General features: G+C 46.3%; 1 protein-coding gene across 1 annotated transcript; it reads left to right on the plus strand.

The window, feature by feature from the left end:
- Positions 1-1,067: 1,067 nt before the first annotated feature.
- On the plus strand, positions 1,068-12,924 carry naglu (N-acetylglucosaminidase, alpha). Its single transcript, XM_079293186.1, has 6 exons — positions 1,068-1,539; positions 8,498-8,645; positions 9,285-9,431; positions 9,812-9,897; positions 10,356-10,612; positions 10,826-12,924. The coding sequence occupies exons 1-6, from the start codon at positions 1,127-1,129 to the stop codon at positions 12,028-12,030; spliced, it is 2,256 nt and encodes a 751-aa protein (XP_079149312.1). The 5' UTR covers positions 1,068-1,126; the 3' UTR covers positions 12,031-12,924.
- The last annotated feature ends 1,354 nt before the right edge of the window (positions 12,925-14,278 follow it).

Genomic DNA, 14,278 nt, shown 5'->3' on the forward strand with positions numbered 1-14,278 from the left:
TGTTATCAGCTGTCACATGCGATGTCACTTGATGCGAGAGTTGTTTGCTTACGGAGTGTAGCAGTTGTGTGCTCTCTCTTTTGCGGTGTGTTTTGATTCGGGTACATTTGATGTCTTTTTGGGCTCCAGCGGTTTATTCACAAGTCAGCATGCTGTAGACACGTGTGGTAACAAGCATAAGCACATTAGGGTTTCTCACAGCCCACCTCGTGGTAACGAGCTCCGCGAACTGCCAACGCAAAGAAACACATGCCTTAGCTAGCTGTTGATTAGCATGTTACTAATGCTGAATACAGTTATCAGTATAAAGCAGCAGACTGGTCACCGAAAGCGGGCCAACCACTCAAGGCTGCAGGCGCCCAGCAGAGGGCGCTCATGTGACACACAACACACTTGTCTCCGTGGGAAACTAATGATATTACATTGTAAATGATATTTACAGAAGTAAAGGAGGAAATAACGTGATGATATGGATTAGTAATAACTTAAATTCACAGTAAAATTAGCAAACTATGACCAGTGATGGCAAGTGGAATCATTAACTCTGTTACATGAGCAACACATGTATGCATGTGCCCCATCGAGCTGTTATCACATTTAAAGTGAGGACTAATAGAGGAACAAGTAGATATTAGCCTCACAACTACGTCAGCTGTTAGCAGAATAACCTGTTTCTAGATGTACTCTCTCTGTCCCTTCGCCTGGATTTGCAATTCGAACACAATGAAAGAGTAGCCCTTAAACAAGCTAACATGCTAACCATCTGTCCTCGTTGGTGTTTTGAACTTTGTTTCAGGAGTGATTCAATGATCCACCAGGTCAAAAGGTTTTCAGCTTGTGCTTTTACATGATCACATGACATCAAGCCTGTACCTGAAATCAGGCCGCTTCTGTAATATTTCTATCGCGTGACAGACTGGTCACATGACAAACAGTGGTTTCTCAGAGGAATTTGTTTTATGGGAACTGCCTCCTCTGATTGGCCGTGAGTTATAATCGAGGCTGCACTCTCTCTCTGATTGGCCAGCAGAAGCAGCGCTTCCTGGTTCTATGCAAATGGAAAATAGAGTTGTTTTTAAACCTGCGCTGTGGTGGGAAACTGGCTTCACTTGACCGGGGGTTCAAAATGTCACCTAGAAGCAGCTGTGCGCAGGTTCTGGTCGTCGTGTTCTGTCTTTTTGTAACTGCCTTTTGTAAATTCCCCTCTTTGGACCACATCAAAGCGAAAGCCAGCGACGAGGCGCAGGGCAGAGCGGTGGTGGAGCTGCTGAAGCGCCTGCTCGGGACCAGGTCCACGGAGTTCATCGTGTCGGTCAACAGCAGCCTTTCCAACGACAGTCTGGATGTGTGTGAGCTCAGGTCCACTAAAGACAACAGGATAGTCGCTACGGGCAGCACCGGAGTGGCCGTGGCTTCCGGCATTTACAACTATCTGAAATATTTCTGCAACTGTCATGTTTCCTGGTCCGGTGACCAGCTGGATATGTCTCGTCCTCTGCCAAAGCTCACCGGCGTCCTGCGCATCAACACCCCGCATAGGTCAGTGACCCGCCGTGTGTCCTGGCTGGTACGTTAATGCACGTTTCCAGGACACCGAGCAGAGCTTATCTCATTGATATTCAGTGGAAATGTTCGACTTTTCACATTAGCAAAGTTTAGCAATACGACACCCGCTCACGAGTGAGTGTGCAAACTACTAACAGTTACACATCAGTTACTAGCAGCCAAACGACTACTTTGTTCATGTCGAAGTTAAGAGAAGACCTCGCCATTCCTGTTTGAATGACTCACAGTAACTGGGTGTGATGTGAACACTTGCTTTAAGTACACGTTTGATGTTACATTACTTTCACGTTGTTGTTAGGTACTTCCGAGGACCTTAACTTGGACGAGATATTAAAAATGAATTATTGAATCAAGAAAATGCTTCTTATAGAGTAATGCGTCTCCAGTAAACTAATAATGTAGTATAGACTGGTGGATAGATTGATACTTTAATGATTGCAAAACGTTTTGCAGGATTGTTCTCATATGACAGTGTTATTGTTCCATTTTGGCAGAGAGGGAGAGAGAGGGCTATGGAGTGGTCTCGCCGACGTCACGATCTCCTTAGTTACGAGGTCGGTCGGCCATGTTGGAGTACATACAGATCCTACATGGCGGCGAGTAAACAAGGAAGTGCGGCGAAAATACCATACTTTGAATCACTGGATAGTGCATCAAAGGTTCGCTACCTGGCCAAATTGAAGGTTATTGGTAACTTGGATCCCTATACGATGAGTGCAGATGGTTTCAGTGCCGATCCTACTTATCTTCCATCGGTAAACTACGCCAACATCTACACGTATCTCGTGAACACCCCCAGTCCTTACACAAAAGACGAGTTGGAGTGCTACAAAGGGCTCGACGCTTATAATCAGTTTGTCAGTGGATGGGTCCGAGACGTCAAAGCAACGGTCGTCGACAATTCTCATCTCGTCATTGGGAGGGTAAATATATACAGATCTGGTCCGATATTTAGCAATATTCAATGTTTACTCAGCGCAAACAGACACGTGTGTTTGTTTACATTGTACGTGCACGTCATTGTGTGCGGTGTGTAGGAATTCACTTTCAACTAACTCCTAACTTCATCCCCCCCACACATATATATATACATATATATATATACATATATATATATATATATATATATGAGCTGACGTTAAACTCATATCAAGCAATGCTGAGGCTGCATCTATGTGTTTCGCCTGTTGTACACGCTCCACACGTCTCTGGCACCGACTGCTGTCACGGGCCGATGAAGCTTCGGAAACCTTCTCATGTCAAAGTTTAATTTATATTTCCTTTATTAAATACTGTTCACAAATGAATTTGTAAATAAAATCACTGACCACTTATAAAGTGATCCGCACATACTCTAGTGTACGGCAAATTCCATTCCTTTATATCTCGAGAGATGCATGACAGCCATTTCTCGCGACGTCGCTTGGATAGCTCCTTCGTGTCATTTCCTTGATGTGTAATGACCGCTGGAAAACCAAAGAATGATTTCTTGTCTATCAGCTCTGCTGCCACAACCAAAGACAGCACAAAAGTTCACCACCGATAGGTTATGCGACTCAGCCGTGCATGCCAGTGGCTTTGTGTGTACTCCAACATGGCCGATAGCTAAACTGTGACGTCACACGAGACCACTCCATAGAGTGGTCTCGTGTGACGTCACGATCTCCTTAGTTACGAGGTCGGTCGGCCATGTTGGAGTACATACAGATCCTACATGGCGGAGAGTAAACAAGGAAATGCGGCGAAAATACCATACTTTGAATCACTGGATAGTGCATCAAAGGTTCGCTACCTGGTCAAATTGAAGGTTATTGGTAACTTGGATCCCTATACGATGAGTGCAGATGGTTTCAGTGCCGATCCTACTTATCTTCCATCGGTAAACTACGCCAACATCTACACGTATCTCGTGAACACCCCCAGTCCTTACACAAAAGACGAGTTGGAGTGCTACAAAGGGCTCGACGCTTATAATCAGTTTGTCAGTGGATGGGTCCGAGACGTCAAAGCAACGGTCGTCGACAATTCTCATCTCGTCATTGGGAGGGTAAATATATACAGATCTGGTCCGATATTTAGCAATATTCAATGTTTACTCAGTGCAAACAGACACGTGTGTTTGTTTACATTGTACATGCATGTCATTGTGTGCGTGTGTGTAGGAATTAACTTTAAACTAACTCCTAACTTCATCCCCCCCCCCCACACACACACACACACACACACATCTGTGGGATTCCACAGTAATTTTTCTACGACAAGGACAAGATTAGCTACTTCTACATCCAGAAATTATGCATGAAGAGTGAAGATTGTGGACACAGTGGCAAAATACAAATGTTTTTTTCACAAGAATCTCAAGCTGCTCTTCACTCTAGCGGTGACATCACGCACTCTAAGCTGCGCAATACACACCCATTATAAAGTCAGAAAAGGGCTGAAAAATCATAAAAGTTAAATTGCTGCAGTTCAAAAAGTTTAAAAGATATCAAAAAGCTGAATCATGTTGGCAATAGTTGAGGGTTTTCTCAACATTTGAAAGTTGAAATGGTGTCTGTAGCTGAAAGTATGAGGAAGTTGAATGATTTGAAAGTTGAAGACGTTTAAGAGGATTTGAAAATCTTCTCCATAGAAACCCATTAAAAAAAAAGTTGCTAAAAGCTTAATAATTCAAAAAGTTTAAAGGTTAGAAATAGAAAAAGTCATAGCAGAGATGAGCTGAAGGAGCTGAACATTTTGATAGTTGAACGGTTTCTGTAGCTTAAAAAATGAAGAAGAAGAAACGTTGCGACGAAACGGGGGACGGAAGAAATAGTGGAATAAAGAAACAGGATAACAATAGTTAGAATGCTTAACAGCATTCCAACAATGAAGTGCACACAAAAACAGATAACAGGACCGTAAACCAAGTGAAGTGTATGACATGTTAAAAGTGACGAGTGTGTTTAAGTAGAGAGACAGGGATGTGCAGGGGAGAGACCAGAAGGAGAGAGACCAGAAGAAACAATCCTTCTTGCTCGCTTCAGGGTTCTTGAAGTGAACACGTCCTGGAGGGACGACATATTGCCGCCAATCACCTTCTCGGCAGAGCGAATGATGCGAATGTCCTTTGCTGTGGCTGCAGCGTACCAGACCGTGATGGAGGAGCAGAGGATGGACTCAATGATGGCTGTGTAGAAATGCACGAACATTGTCTTTGGCAGGTTGAATTTCTTCAGCTGCCTCAGGAAGTACATCCTCTGCTGAGCCTTCTTGGTGATGGAGCTGATGTTGAGCTCCCACTTGAGGTCCTGGGATATGATGGAGCCCAGGAAGCAGAAGGACTCCACCACGTCGACGGGGGAGCCACACAGGGTGATAGGGGCTGGTGAGGCTACGTTCTTCCTGAAATCCACAACCATCTCCACTGTCTTTAGAGCGTTGAGCTCTAGGTTGTTCAACCTGCACGAGGTCACCAGATGGTCAGTCTCCCACCTGTAGGCGGACTCATCCCCACCAGAGATGAGTCCAATGAGGGTGGTGTCATCCGCGAACTTCGGGAGCTTGACGGACTGGTGACTGGAGGTGCAGCTGTTGGTGTACAGGGAGAAGAGCAGAGGGGAAGAATGCAGCCTTGGGGGGAACCGGTGCTGATGGTCCTGGAGGATGAGACATGTTTTCCCAGCTTCACGCGCTGCTTCCTGTCGGACAGGAAGTCTGTGATCCACTTGCAGGTTGAGTCGGGCACCTGCAGCTGGGAGAGCTTGTCATGCAGCAGAGACGGGATGATGGTGTTGAAGGCAGAGCTGAAGTCCACAAACAGGATCCTGGCGTAGGTTCCTGGGGAGTCCAGATGCTGGAGGATGAAGTGATGGGCCATGTTGACTGCGTCATCCACAGATCTGTTGGCTCTGTAAGTGAACTGCAGGGGGTCCAGGAGTGGGTCGGTGAGAGTTTTAAGGTGGGACAGGACAAGGCGTTCAAAGGACTTCATGACCACAGAGGTCATGAAGTCGTTAAGTCTTGTGATCCTTGGTTTTTTAGGGACAGGGATGATGGTGGAGGCCTTGAAGCACTGGGGCTGGTTGATGGGGCTGTGGGGGATGGAGTCAGGACTGTCCAATTGTCTTTCAAAGCAGCAGGAGTACTCATTCAGCTCGTCTGCCAGGCGGAGGTCATTCATGGAGTGGGGGGTCTTAGTCTTGTAGTTGGTGATCTGTCTGAGAACTCTCCAGACAGAAGCAGAGTCATTGGCTGAGAGCTGATGTTGCAGTTTCTCAGAGTACAGTCGTTTAGCGTCTCTCACTGCCTTGCTAAACCTGTATTTCGACTCTTTGTACTCTCTGTGGTAGCAGTCTTGAATACATCCCGGTCTGTACAGTCCAAACACGCCCGAAGATCCTCTAGAGCAGGGATTCCCAAAGTGGGGTGCGCGCACCCCACTAGAGCTGCCTAGAGCTGCCTCTAGGGGGTGCGCGAGAGGAAAAGTGTAATGGCGGTCTGATGGTGTAATAATATTAAATATAAAAAAAAAAATGTAATTTTAATTTAAAAACTGTCAGGTGGGACATCTGAAGCTATCAGTCGTAAAAGAGGAGAGGGACAGAGAGAGAGAGAGGAATCGGAGGCGAGCTGAACGGAGAGGTGCGTTGGGGAGAGACCGGGAGAAGAAATCGAGCCAGAGTCAGAGGAAGATGAGACGGAGGAGACCGAGAAGGAGGAAGGGATAGCACAGACAAATCGGGAGCACATCGGCCCATCGCGGAGTCATGGTGAAAAAAGAGGAAACGAGAGTGAGCATCAGACTGGGAAAAAAAGAGGAAATATGATGAAAAGTATCTGTGTCTGGGCTTCACTTGGATTGGCAACGCAGATTCCCCAAAGCCACAGTGCGTGGTGTGCAGCGAGGTTCTGGCTAACAGTCTGAAGCTCTTATTTACGTCGCCACCTGAACACCAAGCATGCCAGTGCAAGTCAAACGCCCCTTACATTGTTTATATCGAAATTGGAGGAGTTACAAAACAGCCCAAAACAACTGGAGTCTCATTCATGTGTTGGTCTATAAATGACGCACTACGGGCTTCATATCTGGTTACAGAATAGCGAGAAAGGGGCTACCGCACACAATCGCCGAAGACGTGAGCTTGCCAGCTGCCAGAGAGATGGTGGAATGTATGATTGGGGCGAAAGAAGCAAAAAAGTTGGACATGATCCCGGTGTCCAACAACACTGTGTCGCCGCATCGATGCTTTGTCCGAAGACATCCTGGCTACATTAGTCGCTCATTAATTGTAAATTAAATGTGATAATCTGCCTCTGAGCCTGTGCGTGTGTGCTCGCATCCGTATGGCTCTTTAAAAGTGACGCCTTGTGTCACTGAAAGTGATTGAAACTTTGTTGCAGTGTTTCAGGGCGTTTTCACACCTTCAGTTCGTTTGCTTTGTTGCAGTTGCTCCTTTGTTCGGTTTGTGTTCACACTGCAACATTTAACAGCGGACTAAATCTTGTAAACAAATGCCACGCGCGATCAAACTGTTCTCTCATTGGTCCGATTATTATGCGGCTATGAAGGCTTAAAAGGCTCTGTTGCTTTTTTTTAATTTTTTTTTATTAAGGGGGGGGGGGGGTGCGCGAACCCGGTCGGGATGTAGAAGGGGGTGCGCGGCCTAAAAAGTTTGGGAACCGCTGATCTAGAGCCTCACTGGTCCACTTCTTGAATGTCCTCACCACAGGTTTGCAGAGCTTTAGTTTCTGCCTGTAAGCAGGAATCAGATGGATGACGTGGTCCGAGAGTCCCAGTGCAGCACGAGGGACGGCGTGATTGGCCCCGCTGATTGTTGTGTAACAGTGAGCTAGAACGTTCTCCTCTCTGGTAGGGCATTTTATAAACTGTCTGTATTTAGGGAGTTCATGGCTGAGGTTTCCTTTGTTAAAGTCGCCGAGCACAAGAACTAGAGAGTCCGGGTAGGTCCGCTCCACGCACCGTATCTGATCGGCGAGTGTCCGCTGTGCGTCCTGCATGTTGCTCTGCGGCGGCATGTAAACACCGATCAGAATGAATGAAGCGAACCCGCGGGGGGAGTAAAATGGTTTGTTTATGATGAAGGATTCCAGATCCGGAGAACAGTGCTGTAGAATCACTGTCACATCGTTACACCAGCCACTGATGGTATAAAAACGGATTCCTCCACCCTTCGATTTGCCGGAGAGCTCTGTGTCGCGGTCCGCTCTGAACAGCTGGAAGCCCGCCAGCTGGAGTGCAGAGTCCGGTATCATTCCACAGAGCCACGTCTCGGTGAAGCACAAAACGGAAGATGAAGAAAAGTCTCTGTCCTTCCCCACCAGTAGCTGAAGTTCGTCCAGTTTGTTGCACAGTGAGCGGACATTTGAAAGAAATATGCCCGGTAGCGGTGTACGAAATCCACGTGAGCGGAGACGTACAAGCACGCCGGCCCGTTTTCCTCTCCTGCGGCGTCTCACTGCATGAGTTAAGGTGAGAGCACCTCTAACGAGAATGTCCAGTAATTCAACGGAAGTTAAAAGAAAAGTTGGAAGTAAGTCCGCTGGAGTTGATCCCCTGATGTTCAAGAGCTCATCTCTGGTGAAAGAGCTCTGGGAGTTGCAGCAGAAAACAGTATTAACAACAAAAACAACAAGCAAGGCTGAGCGCCCGTATCCAGTTATTATCGTACATCCACGGTTTAAAATCAGCACTTTCTGTAAGCCTCGTAGTCATCGTTTGATTTTTAGCTAATGTGGAGCATTTCACTGTCCAAGCACTGCGACTCAGCATTGTGCCATTAAGTGCTTAAGCTTTGTGGTTTGTAGTTTAGTAATGGGTTGGACTTTAGGATCATTATTATTCCTTTTATTGCATACACTGTTGGGTATGTTATCTCGTTTGAACATGTCGTTTTTATAGTACACTATATATTTGTGTGTTTGTATCTAGATTCCGGTATTACCAGAACGTCTGCACTTTTAGCTATTCCTCTGTGTGGTGGGACTGGCCGAGATGGGAGAGAGAGATCGACTGGATGGCACTCAATGGAATCAATCTGCCGCTGGCTTTCACTGGCCAGGAAGCCCTGTGGCAAGAGGTGAGAGCGGAGCGCAGAGACTGACCGTGCTCTTTATAAAATCTACATTACACCACAAGAACGCTGGTACATACATCACAGCTCTTAGCATCACTGTGATGTATGTTCCATCATCTCCTGTTAAGCCTTCTGAAATGATCACTGAGTCATTAAAGAGGAACTACTCCCATTTTGTAATTCCATCCGTGTTATTCGGTCCAACAGTCCACAGGTATTATCATAAAGTATAAAGTGTGGAGCTGCTCCATAGACCATGAATTGGGAGAGATGTCCTTGAGCACCAGGGGAATGCTCTGACTGCATGTTACCTTTTCTGTTTCACAGCTGACAGCACTACAATAGAATTGGAACAGACATTGTGTGGGTCTCCCATTCATTGTACACTTCATACTTGATTTGACTCACTTCTCTGGTTTCTGGCCTTGAGAGAGACTAGCTCATGTTCACATTAAACTTGACTAGGCCATGGGAAAACCATATTGGAATTCTTTATCGTCCCCTTTAAGACAAGCAGGAAGATAATTTATGTCTCAATTTGACCTGTGCAACCTAATGTCTTAGAAGCAGATACATGTTGATTGATATGTGCAGCAGCATGTGGACGGACATCAACTCATCTACTTGTTGTGTACCTTTCAGGTTTACCAAGCTCTTGGGTTGAACCACACGGAGATTGAAGAGTTCTTCTCGGGCGCGGCGTTTCTGGCCTGGAACCGTATGGGAAACCTTTTCAGGTTCGGTGGGCCTCTGCCACAGTCCTGGCATGTGAACCAGCTCTACCTCCAAGTACTGAAACCTCCTTGCTTGTCAACGCAGTGGGAAGCCACTATGTGTAGAATCAGGACATTTCTGAGTGGCACCACTGAGCGGTAGCATTAAACCCTGAGACTGGAAGCAGCACGTAGACTGCACCAGCTGTTTCATGGATTGTCTTAGTTTTCAATTGACACACTCAGAAAAATGTAAAGGAACTGTAACCACATCGCTGTTCTGCATATAGTGGCTTCAGTTTGGACACTTGGGTTTTCGTTGTCATTCCTATCTCTTTTAAAGGCCATCCATTATTGTGGATAAAATCATGTGCATGTTTAAAATGTTTGCTGATGAATTTCAGCGTGCCAGCTGCCTTGGACTGAATCCTCTCACGACTTCTTCTTGTTTTGCAGTTTAAAATCTTAGAGCGCATGAGATCCTTTGGCATGGTTCCTGTGCTGCCAGCCTTCTCTGGGAACATTCCCAAGGGAATCCTCAGGTGACTCAAGCTTGTTTATGTTCCAACATTTCAGAATTATATACAGGCTGATACCAATGGTGATATTTAAAGTCCTGGTTCAAGTCCTATCAACCTAAATGTTGATTGAACTTCCTGTTGAACTTGCGCTGTTACTCTCATTGGCCCCTCTCTATAATAAGCTTCTCACCGTGTCTTTGAGTTTGGCCATACAGATTTGGTATAAACATTTTTGCCTTCAGACACTTTGTATTAACTAGTTCATTTCATGCATGCTCTAGCCTTGAGGAAACATATCTAAGAAGATTAAGTTGGGCATTGCTCTTCAACTTAGGTTGCTTCCAGAGTCTGTACATTCTGTTTACTCCACTTCTGTGTCCTACTTCCTGATTCTGTTGAGAGAGCCCGTCTGTGAGGATATGGCTAGGGAATATTTTGGTCAAAAGCTTTGGGTCTCTGAAGTGTTTCTTGTATTTCAGGCTGTATCCAAAAGCCAATGTAACCAGATTGGGGTGTTGGGCTCACTTCAACTGCAGCTACTCGGGCGCCTACATCTTAGACCCTCGCGACCCACTTTTCCTCCGGATCGGTTCCCTTTATCTGTCTCAGGTGGTCAAGCAGTTTGGTACAGATCACATCTACAACACTGACACCTTCAATGAGATGAGTCCACCCTCCTCTGACCCCACCTACCTGTCTGCAGTCAGTCGCTCTGTCTTTGCCTCAATGACTGCAGGTGAGTGTCCTAGTGACTAATTTCCAGTTCACGTTGCAAGTTTTAAATCGTATAGTGGTCGTAGTGCTGGTATTTTGGGTAACAAGTACAATAATTGCCCTAGTTTGATGACCCATGTGTGACCCCCCCCCCTCCCCCCTCGCGCACACTGCTGTTCGAGAACTCTGCCCTTCTTGTCCCTCATCCAAATCTCCATTTTTTTTTTCTCCCCAGTCGATCCTCAGGCAATTTGGCTGATGCAAGGCTGGCTGTTCTTCAGTGACGCAGCGTTCTGGAAGCCGGCTCAGATTCAGGCCCTGCTACACGGAGTGCCCCTCGGAAGGATGATCGTGCTGGACCTGTTTGCAGAGACCGAGCCAATTTTCTCTTACACCAAGTCTTTCTATGGACAGCCTTTCATCTGGTGCATGCTGCAAAACTTTGGGGGAAACAGTGGATTCTTTGGCACAGTGGAGAGCATCAATTCAGGGCCCTTCAAAGCCTTACACTTCCCAAACTCCAGCCTGGTGGGCATAGGCATGACGCCGGAGGGCATCGAGCAGAATCCTGTGATGTTCGAGTTGATGAGTGAGCTGGCGTGGCGCAAGGAGCCCGTCAACTTGTCCAAGTGGGTGTCGCTGTATGCAATACGCCGCTACGGCAGCACACAGGAGAACCTGATCGCCGCATGGAGGCTCCTGTTTGCCAGCGTCTACAACTGCACAGTGCCACATTACCGAAACCACAACCATAGTCCACTGGTGCACCGACCCTCTTTTCGCATGAATTCTGGTGTCTGGTATGACCCATCTGATTTGTACAAAGCCTGGAAACTGATTATGGAGGCAGCTCCATCTCTCATGTCCAAGGAGACTTTCCGGTACGACCTCGTGGATGTGACTCGCCAGGTCCTACAAGTCCTGACGACTTCCTTTTACCAGGATATCGTAGAGGCCTACCAGAAACAAAAGCTGCCAGAGCTGCTGATTGCAGGCGGGGTGCTGGTCAATGATCTCTTGCCTGAACTTAATCGTTTGCTGAGCAGCGACCGCAACTTCCTGTTGGGGACATGGCTGGAGCGGGCCCGATCCTTAGCCCTAGATCAGAAGGAGGCGCAGCTCTATGACATGAACGCCAGAAACCAGCTGACCCTATGGGGTCCCAGTGGTGAGATTCTGGACTACGCCAGCAAAGAGTGGGGAGGCCTTATGGAGGACTACTACGCCCAGCGATGGGGCCTTTTCGTTCACACCCTGGTAGAGTGTCTGGACAGCGGACGACCATTCAAGCAGGACGCCTTCAACCAGGAGGTTTTCCAGATAGAAAAGGGATTCATTTACAACAACCGCACGTACCCAACCAAGCCTCAGGGAGACACGTACGAGATCGCCCGCAGGATCTTCCTGAAGTACTACCCATGGGCCTTGAAGACCCTATAGTGAGCAGAGACACTATTTTGGAGAGAAAAAACCTCAAGTCTCAGCAAGAAGAATGTCCTCCTCCACCTCCAGTTGTCCATGGCTGTCCCAAAACATTTTGATGTAGAAAATCTAACTGCCTGAAATTTGCAGGAACAATCAGTCTTGCATAGTTGTGCATGTTGCAGGAGAAAAATGATTTTCACTTAACATCCACACTGATTAAATTTCCAATCCAATGGAATTTCATGAGAGTGTCTTGGTACTATTTTTGATTCCACTGCTGTAAAAACAACGTTTTTGGAAATGCGCACATTACCTTTTCCAGAGATGGATGAAGAGATGGATTTGAATCTCATGCCTGTGTGATAAGTATGTAGCTGGAGTCTGGATTTGGTTAGCCTAGCTTAGCATAAAGACTGCAAGGGGGGGACTGTTAGCCTGGCTCTGTCCAAAGTAAAAACAAGACCAAACTGCGTTTTTTCACAGTGTATATTGTTTTTTTAACCTGTTCACCATCATTTTGTGCTTTTAGGGAGAGTAAGGTGGTGGAACTATTTCTTGACAAATAACAGTTTATCCATCCGCCCGGCACTGCTGTGATGTGTCTCTTCTATAGCCGGGTTGCCAGATAACACAGATAAACATGGCAAACAAGACTTCAGGAATCTGCTCACGTTTGTGAATCTGTGTTAGGCGACCCGTAGAAAATAGATTCAGCATTACCCCCCCCCCCCCCCCCCCAAACCACAGGTCTATTGTTAGTGAGCTTGTCAGTTTGTCAGTGAGCTTGATGAGTGTTGGTAGGTGTTTTTTTTAATTACTCAGGACAGTCAGCTGTACCCCCAATTTCAGTCTTAATGCTAAGCTAGGCTAACCATATCCTGACTCCAGCCCTGTGCTTAGACCTTTAAAATGACCATTTGTATATCAGTTAGTCACCGCATGTTACTTTGAATTCTCGAAGAAAACTTGTGAACTAAGAATCAAAAAAGTGTCAGAAAAACAAAGTAAATCCTCTGTGAACTGAAGTATATTAAACAAGTTTTAATAAAAACACTCACATAGAGACATAGAGCTGAATCTGATTGGATAAAAGCTCTCCTTAAAACAAGCTGTGCTGGAAGCAGCGCTGCAGGCTGGAAGCAGAGCAACAGAGGAAGACAGGAGCTGTTGTAGCGGTGCACAGAATGACGTCACACAGGTTCAATCTGGTGCTACACTTAATGAAAATGGTTCTGTAAAATACAAAGATATACATTTAGGTATGCAGTCGCTTCTCAGCGCTCTCTTCTATCCTGTTCAGAGATTCTCGTGTTCTCACGTATTCACTGTATTTAATACTAAACAGTAGTAAGAAAACAATATGAGCGACAGGGGCTCCTTCACACGAGGGCTCATCACGGCTGCCGTCCCGCGCTCCTACTGCTACAATGGCGGGCAGCAATCTTGCATTAGCTGCTAGCTAACGTTAGCTAAACTTACACCGTTAATCCTGTTACTGTAAATAAAAATATACATTCATTCAATGTTAAACACAGCTTATACGCGGATATGTGAGTTCTAGTACACGAAGGTCAAAAACGCCAGGTGGGGCACTCTCGCACTCGCCTGAACAAAGTGGAAATTACTAGAACTCCGAAGGATAGCTTTTGCCCCAGTTAAATGTCACATAGTCTTACAGAGAACCAGTCTCAACTGCCTGCTCCATCTTAGAGATAGAAAGAGGCGCCCTTGCATATCTAGCGCCTAGCTTATCTAGTTGGCCGAACATAACAATATGCGGCTGAATCAACATCTCACACGCACTGACGTTCCAGAGAAGGCGGATCCCGGACGTGAGCCAGTGTGGGCGGAGATGCTCAGTGCTCCATCAGGCCATTTGAATGCTAGAAACAAATCCGCCTCTACTTTGCTTTGACCAATAGGCTCCAAAAGGAGGACCTAATATATGAACGCATGCGCACTCTGTCTAAGCGCCTTTTAGCTTTTCATTCACTCCTACAGAGTGAACTTTTTAGGTCCGTGCACGTTTAACTGCTGGACATAATACTTCTGTCACAAATAAACCTTATTGCTTGAATTGAGCTAAACGCCTCGACCTAAGTCTGTTCACCTGAGTTTTCTCCTCAACATGAGATTTATTCTCAACATTTACAAGACGTAACACATTGCCACCAACGTACAGTATAAGAGTATCTACTAACCCGGGGTACCTAAATAACCTCACCAGCTTACCTCTAAAATACAAAGATATATACGTTTAGGT

This window comes from Melanostigma gelatinosum (assembly GCF_949748355.1).
Source record: "Melanostigma gelatinosum genome assembly, chromosome: 21".
Lineage (NCBI taxonomy): Eukaryota > Metazoa > Chordata > Actinopteri > Perciformes > Zoarcidae > Melanostigma > Melanostigma gelatinosum.

Coding starts and splice junctions, on each gene's coding strand:
- naglu (XM_079293186.1), top strand. CDS start 1,127: ATGTCACCTAGAAGCAGCTGTGCGCAGGTTCTGGTCGTCGTGTTCTGT. Junction 9,898..10,355: donor ATTCCCAAGGGAATCCTCAG/GTGACTCAAGCT, acceptor CTTGTATTTCAG/GCTGTATCCAAAAGCCAATG. Junction 10,613..10,825: donor CTTTGCCTCAATGACTGCAG/GTGAGTGTCCTA, acceptor TTTTCTCCCCAG/TCGATCCTCAGGCAATTTGG.